Below are 20,553 nucleotides of genomic sequence, written 5' to 3'. Positions count from 1 at the left end.
CTCTTCTCTCTTTCCGTATATATATACACTCTATGAATTCTCTTTGTTCTCACTTTATATTGAAATTCGAAAGCGCGCTGTAGGTTTTTAATCATTTGTCGTGTACATGTGTGTGCCATTCTCTTGCCATTAGCACAGACACAAAAGGGTAGCGCTAGGCTGCCATCAGATCAGCATCAGCTGCGAATGGTTGCGATTGTGAATTAAGCATGAATGAAATGAAATAATGTGAGAGATTTGGGTGTGCGTTCGCTTTGGCGTGGATGGTTTTGCGTGTGCGAAAACATTTCAGGGACACTTTTCGTCTGGCGTCGACGAAGGGTTGCGGGGCCTCTACGCTGACGCAGGAGCAGATCTTTAGGTACGAGTGGATAATAGCTGCTTCTTCTGTACTCTTCATTTCAGCGCACCTTTGTTTGAGTTGCTCTGATCTCTCGGCAGATCGATTGCACTGATCTAAATCTTTATTGACTAAGTTCTTTTATACGGCACACCTTGCATAACAATGTACCTTCTACGGGTGCATTCGATTTAATCTTTTTTAGTGTAAATCGACGTCGCGCTTGGCACTGCAATCCCGCCGGGACTTGAGATTGGCGAATGTTGATAGTCGAACAATATGGCGGACTTCCGGTGTTTTGTTCGGCGAGATCAATCGCGATAAACGCGCATGTTTGATGATTTTTTGCTGTGTGGAGCGAGTGCCAAGCGCGAGTCTATACTAATTTTGACAAGTAGCAAGGGAAATTGTTTTTTGATACCAGGTGCTACTGCCAGTTTTTGCGTCCACTGCGATGTGAGGGTGGGCCGAGCCGATTTTTGTGGACCGCCGTGCCATATTCGAATTTTTGCTCTCTTTATATCTCTATTACATCTCCCGTCGACAATCTTGATTTGCAGAGATTGAAGCATATTTTTTGCGTGAATTTCTGTGTGTCTGACCCTCATGTGCCAATGATTTTTGCCATTTTGATACCATTTTTACAAGTGATTTTTTACAGGAGATTTGTCGACACACAAACACTCTCTTTGATTGAAAAAAATGTTTAACCGTAGTTTACACATATTTTGGTCACCCAGTGTCGCGAGAGGCCGCTTTTTTGAAACCCGGGGATTTGGGCGATCGGCACTCTTGCGGCGCTTCGACATTGTGACATTTTTAATCCTGTGTATGGGGCGGCGTACTAACTTTGACTAAAACCAATTTAACCCAAACAAAAAAAAAATTAACAGCTCGATCAAGTAGAACACGTATTATCCAAAAAAACAAAAACTCCGTGACCGTGTGCTTACCATCGAACGTCCATCGGTTTTTGAAGGTCGTTTTCGAGAGGAGAATCCAAAAAATTAACCAAAAACAGAAAAAAAAAAGAACGTGAAAAGAAACATGGAGACTTTTTGCACATCCTTGTTCTCCCGCCCCGCCCCAAGTGTTTTTGAGACTTTTTTTGCATGACCATAATATAAATGCCTGCTTCGTCAAAGTTTTCGTTACGTTCTTTTTTATCAATATCGATATATACAATATATATTTACATATATTGTTATGTACTATACGTTATTTTTTACCAACTTTTGTTTTACAAATTGCACCTTTCTGTTTCTTCGGCGTTTCCGCCCGTTCAACCGATTTCGACCAGCAGGGATGCTATTCAGTAAGTAAGGTGTACCAACCGGACCCGGACCCTCGAGTAGCGCAGCCAGCAAGCAGACCCCTGGTATTTTGCCACGCAGCTATAGTGCTCGTCGAGCGCATATTATCTCTCTCTATCTCTTAGACTCTTTGATTTGATTCGAGTCGATTTCCATTTCTGTGCCGACGCATCAGTGCGGGGACGAAATTGCCTTGGTTTCGAATTTGTCTACTACCAAAACAACCACCACCAGAGTGGGTGTCGCACTCTCCGACCGGGTCAAAGTTTGTGCGTGCGGATGCAGAAATGCGAAGTCGGCGTGTTTCGGCCCGCTGTGCTCGAACCTCACCGCCCCCCCGCCGTAACAGACTGCTGTAACAGAATTAACAATTGATTAACCGCTAAATTTACCACCACTTGATCGTATCCTAATTGGTTGTGATAATTCAGGTGCGCTGAGGTCGTGTAGGCGGCGGCCGCTTGCTTTCCGTTACTCTAGTGCCGTCAAAATTGATCGCTATCCAAACGTGTGTAGAGTCTATGATGATCTCGGATTAACAATGCGTTTCGAATTTACGTTTGTGTTGTGTGATTGAGTTGTTTCCGTTTTTCGGTTGTTTCTCTTAGTTTTGACGCAGCGTATGTTTTCGTTTTTGTTAATTGATTATTGATTACTGATCTCTGATTGAGTGTGTTCTATTTGGTTTGTCCCATGAGCCCTGACCTGACCGTGCCCTTATATTTAGCGAGACAGGTATCGACTGCGCGTGCGGGCCTCGGACAGAGGTGATGCCCCTTTGTATGCGGACGTGGACGTTGAGTTAGACGTCGTAGACAGGAACAATAAGCCTCCTCTGTGGGACGTGAATGTGTACGGCCCCATTCACATCAAAGAAAATGTCACAGTGGGTACTGTAGTGACATCCGTGAAAGCCAGGTTGGTATTGTCGACGATCGCACTGACGTGAAGACGAAATATATGATGAGATGAGTAAAACGAGTCAGAAACGATGAAAGATGAAAAGTTAAAGCAAAAAACATGAAAGCGCCGACGTGCGTCGTGCTCTGGGTGTCCTCGCGTGGGTGGGCGTGGGTTCGGTATTCGTCGCGATCGCGTTTTTGGCCAACTGGGGTTCCGCGGTGCTTCCAAATTCAAGAAGCACTCCTATTACCGAACGAAATTTATTCCGCCGCCGTCGTTGCTGTGATGAACTTGGGCGTCCCGGGCACGACGTGGAATACCTTCCAGGAAACACACAGTCCATCCGACACACCTTCTTACTTACTGCTGCCCAATATTGCCGCCCAGCCACAATTTATCCAACTAACACTTGGTTACTTATTATTGTTGTTCCGGCGCGTGCTCAGAGAGAAACGTACAAGCTGGAGGCCACCGCGCAAGACAAAGGTTATCCGCCGCTATCACGTTCGGTGGAGGTGCAAATCGATGTCGTGGATCGGGCGAACAACCCACCCGTATGGGACCACGTGGTCTACGGGCCGATCTACATACGAGAGAACCTCCCGGTCGGGGCAAAGGTCGTGTCGGTGAAAGCCAGGTCTGTGCCCTGTCAGTGTGGTTGCTCGTGCGGCAGCACGCCGCTGCACGGCACACGGTGGTCTGTTTGTGCACGCTTCACCCGACCAGGGGCCAGCACGCGCCCCCGGCCTTAATTATATATTATTACTATTATATATATCTATATATTTCTTATTAATTCATTACTCCTTTGAACCCCTTACCCCCACCCTTGAAATTCATTCCACTGGCCCAGTTAACAAGTAGACTGATCTATGTGTAGGATCCCTCTGGTCCCTCTACTCCCAAAACAACAAAAACACACCTCTCGATCAAAAAAACACTCGAAACTCAAACTTATCGATCATAAATCACGCTCTCCCAATGTTGTGAAATTCATTCATCTCTCCTCCAACTCTATACTAACACTCTTCAAAAATTGGACTGAACGCTGTTGACGCCTGCACCACACGCAACACACTGGCTTATGGGGCATAAGGGTCATTGCAACACTTCAACAACGTTCAGTCGGCGAGCCCACCCCCTGTTTCACTTCACTTCACCTCCCACAAACCACTGATCTTCATCACCAGCCCGCCGAAACCGCCAACAACCTACATCTCGATAACGACACACGAATTCATCTCATTACTTATGATTAGTGATTAATTACTATGCGAAGTGTATGTAGTTTTTGGGGGCAAAATTTCCGCATCCGGGGGCTAGAAGCATTTTGGGTCGAGTCGCGGGCATAATTAACCAATCACGGCGGAGCAATTTTTATATATATATACCGCACCGATATGAATACTAACCGCTATCAAAACCAAATCAGAAACGATGCACACGCTGCTACCAAGCTGAAAACCCACCCCTTGGGAAAGGATTCCTTTGGCACTCACCTTGTTGATTTTATTCGTAACCATTTTGCGTTTTTTTGTTACGTACGTTCTCTTAGGTTCGCAGTAAATTGATTACCATTCCCGTTGGGATTTTGCAAATATTTTGATTTTTGCCGCATGATGAAGACCTCGTCTGAGTAAAATTAGAATCTTTGTGTTACGGTGCGCGCCCAAGGACTTCTCTTCCAGGTGGTGGTCGGCCAAATGAAAATCGAAACCACATCACGTGCATGTGCTGTGCATCGCGAATAAATTTTGAAAATTTTTACAAAAATTACTACAAGCTGAAAATCAAAAAAAAAACAGAAAGAATGCTTTCGCGGTGATTTTTCATTGATTTTTGTTTGATATTTTTCGTTTTTGCATGTGGCTGAAATGATTTTTATTATTTTTGTAAACAAGCCATGTCTAAATTTACCCAAATAATTTTTTTTTGGTTTTTCGGCGATGTTCAATCGCCCTGTGAAAAAGAAGCTTTTTGTTCGTGACACAGTTCGTGATGAAGTAAAATTTCATTTGTTTTGATAGTAGTGACCTGACTATTACAATCCCCAACGCGTGAGGCCATCGATGCGCAAGCATCGGCGGTCTCCCGCCTTGTGTCGCCCCCACGAGGACGGATTGCTTTAACGTGTTATCCCAACTTTAGCTCCGGCATCGAGAATAACCCCACAGTGTTCTACCGGCTGATGCCCGGCTCCACGGCGCAGACCAACAAGTTCCACACGTTCTATCTCCAACAACGGCCGGAGAACGGCTTCACGTGGGCTGACATCAAGGTCAATCATCCGCTGGACTTTGAGAGCATTAAGGAGTACAATTTGACGATTCGTGTTGAGGTATAACCTAAAACAATCACATTCAAACCAAATATTGATGAATTTCTATTTGTTTAGAACAATGGCGCTCAACAATTGGCCTCGGAAGCAACTGTTTATATTATGCTTGAGGATGTCAACGATGAAATCCCGCTATTCACGGAACGTGAGCAGGAAACTGTCTTGGAAGGTGAACCAATTGGTACAAAGGTCACCCAAGTTAATGCCATTGATAAAGATGGAACTTTCCCTAATAATCAAGTTAGTAATCATCTTTTTTAATTAAATCCTTTATTAATTACACTGTTAATCTTCAGGTGTATTACTTTGTGGTGGATTCATCCCGGAATGAAGGCAAAGACTACTTTGAAATCAATCAGCAGACTGGTGAAGTCTTCACAAAAGTGGTGTTCGATCGTGAGAAGCAAGGAGCCTACGCATTGGAAGTGGAAGCTCGAGATGGTGCCCCCTCGGCGCGTCCAAACAGCGACAACCATCCGAATTCAGGTAGGACCCGAATAACTTTCTACTAAATTAAAAACATAAGATGTTTATGGTTCGCCTCGAGATGAATCGCTCCGCTAAGCTTCGGCTGTTGGAGTTTTATGATGAGTAGGCGAAAACCGGAAACGAGGAAGGGAATAAAGCGCGTCCCTCGATTGCAATCGATAGTACTTAGGGTTGGCATTTCGAAACGAGGAGTGGAATGATAATTAATGCGACTTTCTGTCTATCCTTTGCTGATAGAAGGAAATATCCTGTCATCTCCTTATGTACTTAAATAATTCTTGTAATTCAATTGCAATATTCGATACACAGCGACATAACAAGACACTTGAGGACTTAACGATTGGAAATCTCGGAATTGAATTGAGTTTTAATTAGTTTTCCGCTGTGATACGCAAACGGAAATCGCTTTATAGAGTTAATTAGAGAGCAATTAATTGTTTGCCGACTGGCACTCTCCACATTCAACTTCAACCCCAAAGAAGTTGTTTATCACTATTTATTAAATGCCGTGAAAGGGGATGACGTTTATAAAGAATCGCTCCGAATCGTTTTCAATAAGTGCCCGAGCATGTCTGCGGCGATGGTGTGGTGCATTCTGGAGAATAAAAAGCGCGTGCAATTTCGCTAAGTGTCCGCGCGCGCGCGCCTGCGACGCTTCCGGAAGCGAGCCGAATGCGTTTGGTTTATTTATTGCCGGCCGGGTTTTGTGTTTCGACGCTTCATTGTCCCGAAGTGTACTTCTATTGTCGGGGAAAAGTCCGCGCGCACGAAAAACGGAGATTTTATGGAATTCATTGAATCTGCATCGGAATTTCATTGCAAATAACCAAAAATTATTGCTTCATAAATCCGCCACATCTAGTGGACAAGTATGGGTTGTTAATTAATTTTTCGGTGTATGGATTCATTAAAATTAATGCGATTGTATTCCGTTGATGTCAATCGGCGTGTTGGAATGTTTAATTATTCAATTCGCTGCTAGACGGCGCAGTTTACCACGTTAAACATTGGTAAACATCGAGTAATGCACTTGCAAATATTTACTAAACTAGATTGTTATATTACAACATGCAGAGTGATATTAATTTAAATTTTTCTAATTAAAATATCGACGGATTTTACGTTTTAATTTCTGGAGCATCAAAAATTAATACCGGGAAATTAAATTTTATTATTTGCGTTGATTAAATATTGACGCGGAGTGGATTAATTAATATTTCAACATTTATTACGGAAAAAAACAATATGGCGTGCGCGGCAATTGTGTAAATTATTTTATGACACTGCATGCAGATAAGTGCTTTGCGGTGAATTCTAATTAGAACTTTACAACAATAACAAAATTCTTCAAAATGCAAAATTTAATCTGCGTTACGCTAATATTCTTAGTTAACTAAAACTTGTAGATAGTTGTACGCAGACTATCTATGTTTGCATAAATTTCACCAAGGCATCCATCGCTCCTCTCGCTGCTGGTACGCGCGCGCGCGCTCTGTATTATTTAGTTTATGACTTTATTTTACTCGCGATAAGAGCGAACTATACAACGACCACATATCACCAAAAACAGCGGACCATTAAACTTATCCCAGGGTTACGCGCGCACAGGCGCCAAGGACTCGTACATCCTACTCATCCTCGGGATATTCAGCGCATATCCTGGTTAACTAGCAGTCGCGTGTTCGGCGCTGATGTACGAGCGAGTCGGATGCGCTTGTTGGCTTACTTTGTCGGAGATAGCGGGCGTGAAGGACGGCCGGGTCGAGGGCAATGCATCCCGGAACCAATTTGCATATGTGCGGGTTTCCGCGTGATCGTGATGCATTCCAGATTCGAGAAGCCAGGACGCGGAGACGCCTGTTTCTCATTTTCTCGTTTGTAGTTATCTGTCTGGTTTCGGGGGCCTTCGTGTGCTGCTCCTGCTACAAGCCATGCATACAAATCTTCACGGATTTTTTCGCGCTTTTTTAATTTGGACTCGTTTTTTCCGGCTCTTCAAACTTTGTAGCTACGGTTTAATTAATTAATTAATTAAAATTTAGGTGTGATTAAATTTAATTAGAAATTTGTTTTCGTTTTTTTGGAGTTTTATTAATTAAAAAATATTTTTTTGTGAATTTTTGCTTTTTTTGTCTCAATTTGTTTTCGATTGTCTTTGTGAAGACAACTAAAAAACAAGTCACGTCTAAGTAAACACGCACAATTTTTGCAATCACCAGCGCACGCAGGGGGCCACCTCAAGCTCATTCGCTGACATTCCGCCGACACTCGAAAGGTGTGCGTTTGGAAAAGTAAATTGCACGTTCCCAAAACACGAATTTCTTTCACCGCGCGTTCAATTTCGCCGGGACGCGCGCGTGTTTTCATCGTTCGCCCGCCCTCCATTCCTGCAGTCGTGAAACAAACACTCGACGCTAGACTTTTTCGCCGGGTGAAAGTCGTGGGGGTGTTTAAACGAAGCGGTGCACACTTTTATTTGACACATACCTTTGTGCTTAGTTTAGTTTAGTTTGGTTGCGCTGCTTGGTTTAGTTGTTGTCGGGCAACTTTTACGTGCCGTCACGGGCACAGCAAGAAAAATGGAAAACTGGCAGGCGAGCGAGGCGAGGCTGGAATTGCGCGGAAAATGAAAAGCCATTTGGTGCATTGACATGTTCGCACACAGGCGTGTGAAGTTGGCAAGACGAAACGCGCGTGTAATGAGAACATAACGTGCGAAACATGTCGAAATATTCTCGCAAACAGGCTAAAAACGAAAAAAAAAAAAAAAAAAAACGTGTTAAGTGCTTTGGAACATGTTGACTGCAAGGTGGCGCCATCTGGAACATGATTTATAACGTTTTGAAATGAAGAGATTAATTGCACGTTTTACACGTTTTATCTGGAGGTATTTTTATGGAAGTAATATTTAAATGAGACACCGGAAGTAGGCAATTGCTGTTATTTTTCTCGCGGTTCCGCATTTTGTATTCTTTTGGCTTTCGTCAGGAATTGATGAGCAAATAGACGTTCCTTTTCGCAGCGGTAAGCCGAAACAAACACAGAATTTAGCGCAAACACGCAAAACGTAATATAAATAAATAAGCAAACGCAGAAGCAAACGTAAAAGCAAATGGGAAATACGAACGAAAACTTCCAGCCAGGACAGACGCCCGAAGAAAAAAACAAAACACGCAAGAAAACAAGAAACGCTGCTGCTGCGCGTCGTTGTCGGTTCGTACGTGCAGTGAATGCGTAATGCACAATTCGAATGTTGCAAAACCGGGCAAACACAGAGAGGCGAAAAATGGCCGCTTATGCGAGTGCTAGAAACGCGCAAACGGCAAATATCCGTTATATTTTCATCGTGTGTATGAAAGAAAATTGTGCGCCTTTGTGTAGGTATATATCGGCCATTTCAGTGCATTCAATGTTCTTCTGGTTGCGTTTGTTTACATTTACATCATGGCGCCGCCATCATTAGTAAAACGGCAGCGTCGCGGTGATAAATTTAATAAGATGTGTAATCAACAAACACAGCCGACGCGTCAAGATGATCATAAATTCTTCGCGGCGATCGTGGTTTGGGTTGATGTGCACCTGAGCTGAAATTTAATCCGCCTAGGGGGTATCCGCATCATTTTTACATCGTTTTATACACTTAGTTACATAAAGAAAGGGAAATTTCGATCAAAATTTCATTTTTAAACATTCACGCTTCATAAAATCTTTTAATTTATTTTTTATGACGATATTACTCGTAAATTGAGTTGATTAAAAAGTGGATTTATTTTGCGTGTAATTATTGATGCTATAAACCATCGGGATTAATAAAACTAATTAATTAAGCATCAGTGTTAATTGCCCGATTGCGCGATTTGCATGCGCGACAACAAATGTGCGCATTTAATTAAACCAGCGTTTTGATCGATTAGCGCAAAGTGGTGAAGTAATTTGTCAGCATGGTATTGACAATTCGTGTTATTAGTGTTGCCTACTTTGTAATTTTGGCTTTTTTATTTATTTTTGTTTTATGCAATTACAGCCTGGTTTTAATATTATTTAATGAAACCAGTAGAGTATTCTATTATAATACGTGAAACCGTAATAATTGCATTTTAAAATTAAAAATAGCTTCCAGCTGCACGTATATGCATGGTTGCCTATAGTCGGCTACATAACCTATTACTTGAATTTATTGCAAAATATTCAAATTGCGTGTAAAAGCCGCCACATTTTCATCAAAATTCATCTCCGGCAATGTTTATTCATGCGCGCGGCGCATTTCCGCGGAGATTTGACCTGGAAACGAGTTTAATCGCGATTACCCCGGCTGTTAACTGCACAAGAAGTAACGTTTCGCGTGTGCACGTTGTCCGCACTTGTGCGCATGTTTACGACGTCGATGAGAGCGGTGGCCATTATGGAATGCCCATTGTTTCACGCTCATAAAAATATTAAAATATTGCGCTGCGCGCGCGCGAATATATTTCCAGTGCACTTATGCACTTCTGCGAATATATTTCCTCCGTGCTATAAATAATATGAAATCCACGGAAGCGCCCCGCATGATGTGATCAAGTAGACGACGGGGGCGACGAGTTGAAATTCCGAACTTGAGCGTGCTCTCGAGATGAAGAAATGTGTCGACGAGTTGAGAGCAAAATATCATTGGATTTCGTGCGGCATTCAAAAACTGCATGCGCTGAAATTCACCGGACGAGTGGATAGAGATGGAGAATTGAATATAACACTGGATGAATTGGCGTGTGAGAGTGGGTGGCAGGCAGGGCAGAGGGTGGTAAACGATGCGTTTTGGGTCGCAGTTGCAGTTTTGAAAGTTTTGGCTGAGCGTGATAATCGACCTAGTAAAAATGTGAGTTGTGTTCGACGCTCGCAACAACAACACCGGCGGCGGCGCCTCCACCATTTCTAAATATTTTTATATTGCATTCCTGGTTTATTCGCGCGGAAATGGAGTAAAATTTCCAGAGAGGAATATAAACGTTTTAGTTGATTGTAGAAGTGGGACGTTGTTCGATGACACTTGTAATCGTTTGTAATCGTACGCAAACGTTCGGAAATCATTGGCGGACATTTGCAACATGCATTTGCACTTGTTGTAATTGTTATGGCTAGCAATAAATTCCGCACGCGACAATTTGCCAGCGCGATAAATTTTGGTGGCCGGCGTGCGCAATCAGCGCCGGTTGTGGGGGTTGTAGGATCATGTCGATATCTGTTTATAATTGGGGCGTGTAATGACTGAACTCTATTATCCGCCGCATTACCGTCGAAGGATTATTCAAGTCAGGTTTATGTCATGCTAGGTTTAGCCTGCGATTTTGTCCTCGTAATTTCAAGTAAAAATGTAATTAATTTTAATTATTTTTTTTTGGACACCTGGTATGTGTCGATTGCATCGAAAAGATTTGAAATTTTATTTTACAGAAATTAGAAATGAAAATAATGCACTATAGCGCTATCTCTTATGGAATTATTTAACTATAACTATGATAGAATCTCCATATTAATTTTTATCTCTTGTTTAACACTCTTTAAATCAAAATTTTTTATGTTTTAATAGTTATTCTGCTATTTGGGGCATAGACAAATCCAAAAAATCATAGATTATCAAAATCTGTCGATTCGTTGTTGAGTTATAAATGTTGTAACTAACACGACTTTGTTGTACATAAATAGAAGATGAACAACGTGTGGATATTGAGTAATTGTGTAAAAAATTCAATTCAATAGAGTTTGATGTGATTTACGAGCGTAATTTTGTTTTGTAGCAGTAATAAGGTAATGCAACAATTAATAATCTGCGCTCACAAGTTGGCTAAATCAGAGTTGTTGGACTACAGGGTGAAAAAGGTGGACTGCTCGATACCGCCGCTCGTGTTGATTAATTACGTCGGGCTTAGACGTTCTTTTTTTAATACGCCCGGATTACGCAGAAATGCAAAGACGGTTCGAAGGTCTGGAGTCCGAGCATAATCGCTCGTCGAAGGGCCAAAGCTAAAAAACAAATGGCTCCCCTGGACCGAAAAAGAGCGCCTGCTCATGTCTGTTTTTGGCAGAAAATTTAATGGCTTCCATTAGTGATTGAGCGCTGATAAAGCGTTTTATTTGCTATAACAAAGATGTTTTTTATCTGAGGGAAGAGATGAAGACCATCTACATGCAGACACACATCATCTCAAATCTGCAAACAAGAAAAAGATAGAGTTAGCAGAGAGATTCAAGGGCGTTGTGAAGTTCTTCATTATTTTCTTTTTGTTGGTTTCCACCGATACTGCGCCGATTCACCGACAAAACATATTAGAATTGGTCTTAATCTTACCGACTTGAGAAGGGATCCGAGCGAAATCCTTAAAGGTCATCAAGGTTATCCGAGATTTACGCTGCTGGGGCAAAAACATAACCTCATATTTCACAACACGTTTCGGTAACTTTTCTGCTGTATGTATTTTCGAAAACAAAGTGCACTGCACTCCAATCATTTACACAGCAATATCTATTTCGAGCGTCGTTTTTAATGAAAAGTTCATTGTTTGCGCCCCCAAAATGGTCGCTATTATTTAACACAGCTTTGTTCGGAATCTATGGCCGCGCGCGCAAACAAAAGATGCACACACTGCACTCGCACAAAACACATGACGGCTATATTACAAGACATGTGTGCTGCGCTACCAGGTCACACATAACCTAAATTTACGTCTATTATATCGAAAATATGCTCGCGTTCCCAAGCAGATTTCGGTGCTTTCTAGCGCTCTAATTAACAAATGTTCTACATTATACAGTGTGTGCACTGCTTTAAGTGGATGCGGATAATTTACGCGCCTTTCAGCGCGCGAAATTGTTTTTTAACGCTGCGCCAACAACGTTTATTTTCATTTAGCGGATTTATCGGTGTAATTAAAATATTGCACGGTATTAAACACACTTTTAAGCTATTTTTAAAGTTAAGTTTTGCTGTGGGTAGAATAGGAAACTTTAACATTGATAAATTTGTAGGTTATGTCCGTTTCGATTGATTATTGCGATTGAATATTAAATTATATGCACTCTGGAAGTCGTAACTTGCGCACGTGCCGAGTTTGCAGCGTTACGAATCGAATGCAAATCGAATTGTCGATTGTTGCAGCGCGACGGGCAAGTTTTGATTTATTATTTAATTGTCGACAACAAGAGTGGAGCTCGACCCGTGTTGTACCCGGGATGTCGTAGCACGTCCTTCGCTTGAATCGAGGACAATCATTAATTGTTGCCTGGATTACGATAATGTTTGCAATTGTTCAAAATGTTCAATTCGTATTTACCACCGCTACATTTATGTATTTATTGAATATAATTTTGTATCTCACATGGTTTGAGTTGTGGTATAAGTGGTGAACATATGTTTTTGTTTGAAATATTTTATTTTTCTGGGTTTTTGTGGCGCTGTGGAGTTTTTTAAATTTAATTTCTGCATTTTTGCATTTTACCGCACGTAGATATCATCCCAGACAGTGTTTTTCACCCGAAATTCTTTTTCACACGTGCGGGCACGTGTAGATTTTAGCCTCGGGATAAAATTCTGCTAAAATCTACATTGTTAGGGCGACACGTGTGCCTATTACACGCGTCCGAAACGTCCGAAAATTTCCGGCAAACAAACGACTCCCCGCTGAGTTTTAATTTACCAAACGTTGCTGCCATCCGAAAAACTTTGTATTACTTACTTTTTTGCGCGCGTTGAATGTGTAACACATGTTGTAATATTATTTTATTATAGCGAGACAATTTTATTTTGATAAAGCACATCAATAGATTGTAAATTTGCGAAATTTAATGCAAGTGTAAAGTTGGATGTTTAATGCGTGATATGTATGCATTCGCCGAGACAAGTTGTATGTTCGTGCCAAGTGCGGTCGCAAAATTTGAATAAGTTTTTTTTTTGCGCGTTGGTGGTGGAGGCGCCGCGCGGCTACCATTCTTGTTCACGTCTGCGACATTTATTTCGGGCGTATCTGTCTCTAGTTTTGCGCATTTTAAACGCAAACGCAGTGGGTTAAGTTATGTAAAATTTTATTCTTTGCAAGTCGGAAGACATACGAATGTAATGTGTTAGAAATATTAGTGGCAAACTGCTGTAAATTTCGTTTATTTTCGCGCAAATTTATGAAATTTGTGTATTTTTTTAGAATTAAAACATATTAAGTTAAAAAAGTATTTATTCTTGCAGAAGTTGCTATTTATGGTTGATTTAATGAGAAAGTAACGGCCAAGATCCGCGCGCGCGGCTTCTAGTTTTATATTCAAAAATAATATTTACTTTTAATTATGCGATTTAAAAAACCAATTGCGCTTCGACCCGTTTTGTCGTTCGCCATTTGCATATACGATCCACGCCGAGAATCCATTTATTGCTACACATACAAAGTGTTGGACAAGTTAAACAAAAATTAAAATTAACCAATTTGAATATATTGGCTTCGAGGAAAACTCACTTTTCGCCCCGCCGTTTACAATAAAGTAAAGACGCGCAATTTTATTTCACAATGTCATTCGGTTCGATCGCACTTTAACCTCTTCATATCACCCCTGTACATTAGGTGTATTGTTAGAGCGAAAGTTTAATCTCATTTTTCGTCGCTGCGGCATAATGTGCGCCCGGAAATTTCCAACTAGACTCCACTAAAAGATAAAGTTATGACGCGACGCGACCGCCGAGAGATGAAATTACCTCGGCTCCTCATACTTTCACCCCTCTTCGCGCTGAGGTTAAACCTTTGGCAGCGAAAACAATCGAGTTAATTTTTAATATCGCAGCGCCAGCTAACTATGTGTCTACACCCTTCGAGGGTTCTGCGCGCGCGTCTGTGTGTGTTTAATACCTGAAGACGATGAAGACAAAATGCAAAGACAAACAGTTTTAAACTGAAAACAAGCTCCGGGGCGCGGAAAAGAGAGGAAAAGTGACTGATGAACATCAGGAAACTTTTAATGGGAAAACAAATTTACTTATACCTACTTACCGCGCAAAGTACTGAAACTGTACGGGGGCGGAAGTCGGATGGGTACTAATTATTTTTGTGAAAGTTTAATTTAATTTTCTGGGGATACATGAAAATCATCGCAGTTATTGATTCATTACTTGAAAACTAACTGGGAGAGAAGTATGATTTTTTCATTATTGAATTCTTAATTAAATTATGCATTTATTCATACTAATATTTTGTTTATAAGATTATTATTTAAAAAGTTATAAACAATTAAAGTTGAATTTTGCTTTTTCTGGCATTTTATGTTTTTAAAATTTGATAGAAATAATATTTTTAATATTTTTATTTTTTACAAGATAGCGAAATTAATACTTCATATGTTAGTGAAAGAATTATTTGCATAAGTTGATTAGATTGTGAGTAATTAAAAAAAAACTGATTTTTGTGCAAAGACGCTATATATAGCACCTTGGCGGCTTAGGAGAACTCGGGGAAAATGCTCGTCTCGGATTCAATTCAATCTTTATAAATGCGCGAGCTTTAAAGACGCGCAGAGTAGATTTACATGTACTTTTATTCGCTGCTCTCTACGTAGACTTTTTAGTTGAAACTGCTTCACAGAGGTTTAATGCCCTGATTGGATGTTTTGTGGCTTTGCGTCTCCATGTAATAAATGCACTCGCCGGCCAATATAAAGCAACGAAATAAATAAAATGGGGAGGCGAAAAGAAACTAAGAAATTGAAAGAAAAATGCGTTGTTTGTGGTCTCGCGCGCGAGCAGCGATGAAAGGTAGAAAAATGCAAATCCCTGTAATTTAATGAACAAATGACTGGGAAGCAAACAACCGAGGCGCGCGGCGAACAATAAGCGAGTAAGTCATGCCCGGCGCGCGGCGAATAACAGGAAACTTTTGTCTCGCTGCAGAAATATTTGATTTACTTTTTGTCCTCTTTATTCACACTTGGTGTTATTTTTTCTTCTCTGAAGCCAAAGAAGTTGATAACAAGTAATCTCCATTTTTGTTTTCGGGCGACAAACAACATTACTCAATTATAAAGTTTAAATGATGAAAAATTCCATGCAAGTTTAATCAAATGAACGAAACGCAAACTTTCCGCGCATGATATGTTATATGTTAAAATGCCAGTTGTGCATTTGCATTCGTAATTGCAAATGAAACATGAATATGAACATGCAATTAAACGAACAAGTCTAAATTGAGATGCTGGCAGGCAGGAAGAAAGTCTAATTTTAACTCGCGGCGAAACTTTTCCATTGTATGTGTATGTGTTACACAGCGAGTGTAAAATTGTCTGTCTTTGACATTGTCTTCGGCGCAAAACTCTAATGATAACGAGTTAGAACTTCAACTTCAACTAGGAAAATATTTTTGAACGTAAATAATGTTTGCATGAATTTTGCACCAATGGCAAAACCGAAACAATTTCGGCTTCATTAGTTTGCTGCTCACTTTGTTTTGGAGCGTCGCGTGTGTGTATAGTGTACACGTTTAAACTTTATCCGCACTGCCAAGTGGTGTATGAATTAGCAATTGCTGCAATTGCCGCAAAGCACCCCGCAGTTTGCGCTCGCGCTGCCAGTGCGATAATACTCTTTCCCCGTCGGATTTGTTTAACAAGCACAGATCCCGCCCTAGTGCACGTGCAGTCAGCGAGAGCGCAGTCGGAATTCGTTTCTCCAGCGGTCACACGGCGAATAAACCTATTAACCGTTACATTTGTGTATTCGGAGGAGTTTAAGATAACATCTATTCCGTGCTGGAGCTTAAGACCAAATCCACTGTTGAGATGTGCACTGATTTTCTCCGAAAAATCTTCATTTGTTAACCGGAGAATTATTTAGTTGAAAATGTTGTAAAGAAATGGGTTTTATTAGGTCGTTATTTCAGTAAATGAGTTTTTAAAACTTCGTTTGTTGTTTTTGCTTGTTTCGCGCTCGAGTTTTGGCGCGCAGAGAGCGAGCGCGCATTTAAAAGCATCTGTCTGCACATGATGCATTGCGAAATAAGCAAAAGCGAGTGTTGCGACATTCTGCTTAATTTCTTTTCGCTTTGCTATTATGTGCAAACGCGAACAAATACACGGAAAACAGAAGAATACAGCGTGCACAAAACACCGGAAAACAACATTTAAAAAGCGGACGCTGTCAGTTTACGCTTACAACACTGCGCGCTGCGAAAATAACAAACAATACAATTTCATCCTGATGTTGTCATTGTTTTCGCAAGCTTCTTTTCCATAAATGTAAACAGTAAGTGCTTCAGTCGCACATCTCAAACATCGCGAGAATTGCGGAAAAAACGTTGTAAACACATGTGATACGCCTGTCTGGTCATTGCCTGCGTGTGTATGCCCGGCGCCTTCACCATTTTGTCACCGACATATTGCCGATGATTTATCCTTACACGCGCGCGCCATGCGGGCAATACGTGCGAGACTACGACCCGGAAATTGGATACGTCCCGAAGTCAATAATTTATACATTCTGCACATTCGCACCGCAAACGCAAATGTGACCGCGAGTCACACACGCGGCGCGCGCGCGGCCCGACGAATTACCCACCGCCCTGACGTTTCTAATATTATTTAAATGTAAATTTTATTGTTATATAACCGACCCGTGTGCGCGCAGTGCGCAAAAGGTGCCGTGTTGGATTTTTCGTTCGTGTGCACGGATAAATCATCCTCGATGCGCGTAAGGAGAGCAGCCTTTACGGGCGAGCGAAATTTAATCAACAAATCGTGTCTTAACCGATGATAATTCATTTTGTAAGCACCTGCGCTGATGATTAACTACTCTCGGAATGATAAATTGGCGCAAGTTTTCCTGGTTTGCGGCGGCGGGAGGTTGCATTGACTTGTTAATTCGCAATTCGGGGCGAGAAACTTCTTTGCGTTCGATTTCAAGCTTGTGGCCAACCACTTTGAAATTTGAAATTTCATTTATTCCCAACTATAAATTACGGATGAATAATTTATTCCATCTGTACATAAAAAATATTTATTACTCTTGAATTTCTGAATCGATTTTTAGTGTTTTTTGATTGTTTTGTTAGAAATTTTTAAGAAAAATCAAGATATTTGAGATTTTTAGGGAAATATTGTTTTAAGAAAGAATATTTGCTATTTATATGAATTTCAAAATTATAATTACTTAATAATTGATTTTTTAAGAGACTGAATATTTTGGTATTACTAAAATTACATGCGTAATTCTTGCCTGTTGGCAAATGTCAAACTGACCCTTGTCAAATCTTGATTTGCTGCTTCCGCTGTTCAGAGTTCAAAGAGAATTTGTCAGCTGGCCTCCAGGCGAGGCGCCTATTTTGACATCTCATTTTTCTTCTTTGCCTGCTCGCAAAATATTTCCAACGCAGTATTGTTATGAGCTTTATGTGTGATATACGTATATTTGCAGCGGTTTTGAATAATTTATCAAGTTGTAACAACTTTTCCAACTAAAAAAATAGTTATCTCCTCATCTGACATCTGGCCCTATTCGGTTACTATTGCATTTGCATATAAATGGCAAGTGTTAACGATCTTGTCAGAGAGAGTTTAGTATTCTATTTGGTTGCTTGTCGGGTTTTGTTTTTTATTATTCGTGCGCCTCCTTTTTTCTCCTCTCTCTCCCGACGCTTGTTTATGTTTGTTTTTGTGCGCGAATCGAGTCGAGTTTGCGTTTACTTTGCTTACGCGCCTCTGCGTTTGGTAGTTCATTCGAATGGACGGGGCGCTATTAACATCAACTTGAAAGTCGACCCCGAAACGGCCCGAAACAAAGCGGCGCACAGCCACTTGCAATCTTCCAAATTGAGCCTATAGAAATCGGCTCTATATACGGCACGGACTATAGAAAAACAAAATCCGTGAAATAAGTTTTAAAAGCAAAGCGTCGTTGTAGTCAAGACGCCGCGCCGAAGATTTTCCGTTTGTGTCAAAAAGTTTCTTTTTTTTTTTCTCATGCGCGGCGATGTTATTTCCTCTGATATTCTCTTCTTTCTACTTTTACGGCTTTTATTTTCGTATCGAGTTTGGAGACACTTTTACATTTCATATTTTGTCACACTTTTTTCTTGTTCATGTGCAAAGTGTGAGTTATTTTCAAATTACTTAAAAACTATTTACGCTAAAAGTAAAATTCTGTTAAAACTAGCTTCTGGAATAAATTCCACGTCAAATACAGGTACAATTTTATTGATCCGACTGAAACATTAAAAGGTATTAACAATTGAAATTGCATTTTGTAAAAAATCATTAAATATGTTTCTAACGCTTGAATTTTTGCAAAGAAAAAAGATATTTCTAATTTTTTGGCAGAAACAGACGCAGAATTTAATAATTAACAAATTCTCTTCAAAAAAATTCCGTTATGTTAATTAGTTTATGAGTTATTAGTTAATAACTATCCCATTCCAACAAAAGATGTTTGAGTCATTAGCATGCAAATATTTATGTTCCGTATATCAATTTAGCCTACGCATAAGATTTAATTGTGAAACTTTTGTTGATTCAGTTGAATTTTCAACACAATTTGCCACATTTCTAACATGTGCGGGAAAATTACAAACGATCGAAACTTTCAATTACACATCACACACTCGTGCGTCGCGCCTGTCGACATCGTCATAGCGCCACACTCTAAAACCTATTAAAACTTTTCCGTCCCAGCCATGTATCTTTGTTACGATTATTAAGATTATTCACTGCGCATATTCTACATATTTGCAGCAACGCGCTTGTCGTTACATTACACAATTTGCATCGCTTCGGTGACTTTTGTTCAGGCGCAGGCAAATCGACAGAAAACTTCGCGGCGAACGAAAACTGTACGCGCTACTACGTTACGTAGGTACACAATGTCGCTTCGTCATTTCAATTAGCATATTAAATTTGCTCGCAGACGTCAACGACGAGAGCATAATCGAATTACGCACCCTTCAACTCGGCGAATAATGCGCATAATGTGCGGAGCAGTCGAGGCAAACGGATTGGCATCATTCTTAACGAACGATTCATTCATTCATTCATTCACGTCGCTGAAAAGTAGAAAATTGTGAAATGTGAATTATTTTTTTCTCGGGCGATGTTTGAGTATAATTTCCTCTGGATAAATATGGCGCTTAAATTTGTGTAAATATTGTATAAACATAAATGATAACACGCTAACATCCTAGGTAGCATCGTTTGATGTGTTGATTTTTCTACTTCTCGGATATTTATTCGAAGTCCACTTTTTTGAAATGTCCCGACTGTTATTCTATCATTTTTATTCGCCGTGTTGAAGTAAAAGTAAGTCAGGACGTCGCGAGTCTCGTTTTTCGCATGAGTGATGCGTTCCATGACAAGAGGAAGGTTGAGTGAAGCGCATCGTTGTTTTTTTCTGCTGCTTCTTCACTAGCAGCAGCAGCAGCAGCATGTTGCGGTTTATGCAAAACTTGGCTCGTACAATGTTTTCCCCTCTCGCTATGTGAGTGTCGAGTTGGTGTGGAAAAGATTTTCTTTATGCGTTTGTCATTGTCCGTAAAAATCAGGCCAGTGGGTAGACACTGATGTATGAATGTTTACGGCTCCGCCAAGGTTTCCAACTTCCAACACACTGAATAGATCCACGCTGATCTACGTTCTGCATCCATGGGCAAAGCAGTTTAGTTTCTAACAAAATTTTAAAGTTTAAAAAGCGTGTAATCATTCTCTATTTTACATTTTCATCAGATGCTCACGAGTAGTACGTACCTTGGGGAGTTAAATAGAGCTGAAACACGCTTTCATGTTTTCTTTAGACGTCTATGATTGATGATGATTTAGACATGTTGGTGAAATTAGCACCTTGGTACTCTTTTCACTTTTCACTGTTTGCATCGTTTACGTGCAACACTTGTTTTTGAAAGCTTGCGAGAAACTAGCGCTTTTTCACGCGCGCGCTTTTTAAATCGTCTAGGGCCTACTTATTTGATTGATGATAACAATCTTGTTGCTTTTTTTATTACGTAAATGGAAAACGCTCATAAAAATGGTTGCGTTAGTTTACGTTTTTTGAATGTTTCGGTGGGAGGGCGCTGCGGGTGGTGTCGGCTGCGTTGAGCGATCGCTGAAATTGTGTTTGTGTAGACTTGCGTGTGCAAATTAAAAATTAACAATAGAGTTAAAATAAAACAATAAATAAATACGAACGG

At 40.6% G+C, this 20,553-nt stretch overlaps 1 protein-coding gene across 7 annotated transcripts in view; it reads left to right on the top strand.

Moving 5' to 3' along the window:
* The window catches only part of CadN (neural cadherin), a 133,814-nt gene that overhangs the window by 38,441 nt on the left and 74,820 nt on the right, over positions 1-20,553 (top strand). For 4 of the 7 annotated variants that reach the window (XR_010549327.1, XM_065308383.1, XM_065308385.1 and 1 more), the window contains exons 7-10: positions 3,003-3,193; positions 4,705-4,894; positions 4,952-5,134; positions 5,191-5,380. Coding sequence is in view for 6 of the 7 variants with exons in the window: in XM_065308383.1 (XP_065164455.1) it covers positions 3,003-3,193; positions 4,705-4,894; positions 4,952-5,134; positions 5,191-5,380 (754 nt within the window). In the remaining variant the exon portion in view is untranslated. Of the gene's footprint in view, positions 1-2,380; positions 2,572-3,002; positions 3,194-4,704; positions 4,895-4,951; positions 5,135-5,190; positions 5,381-20,553 lie in introns of all 7 variants that reach the window. The other 3 variants (XM_065308384.1, XM_065308387.1, XM_065308382.1) reach the window with 1 other exon arrangement.

This window comes from Atheta coriaria, unplaced genomic scaffold (assembly GCF_025399875.1).
Source record: "Atheta coriaria isolate IRGN ID8LTWV9N9 unplaced genomic scaffold, Caltech_Dcor_3.1 hic_scaffold_7_pilon, whole genome shotgun sequence".
Lineage (NCBI taxonomy): Eukaryota > Metazoa > Arthropoda > Insecta > Coleoptera > Staphylinidae > Dalotia > Dalotia coriaria.
This window is presented reverse-complemented; position numbering and strand designations above follow the sequence as displayed.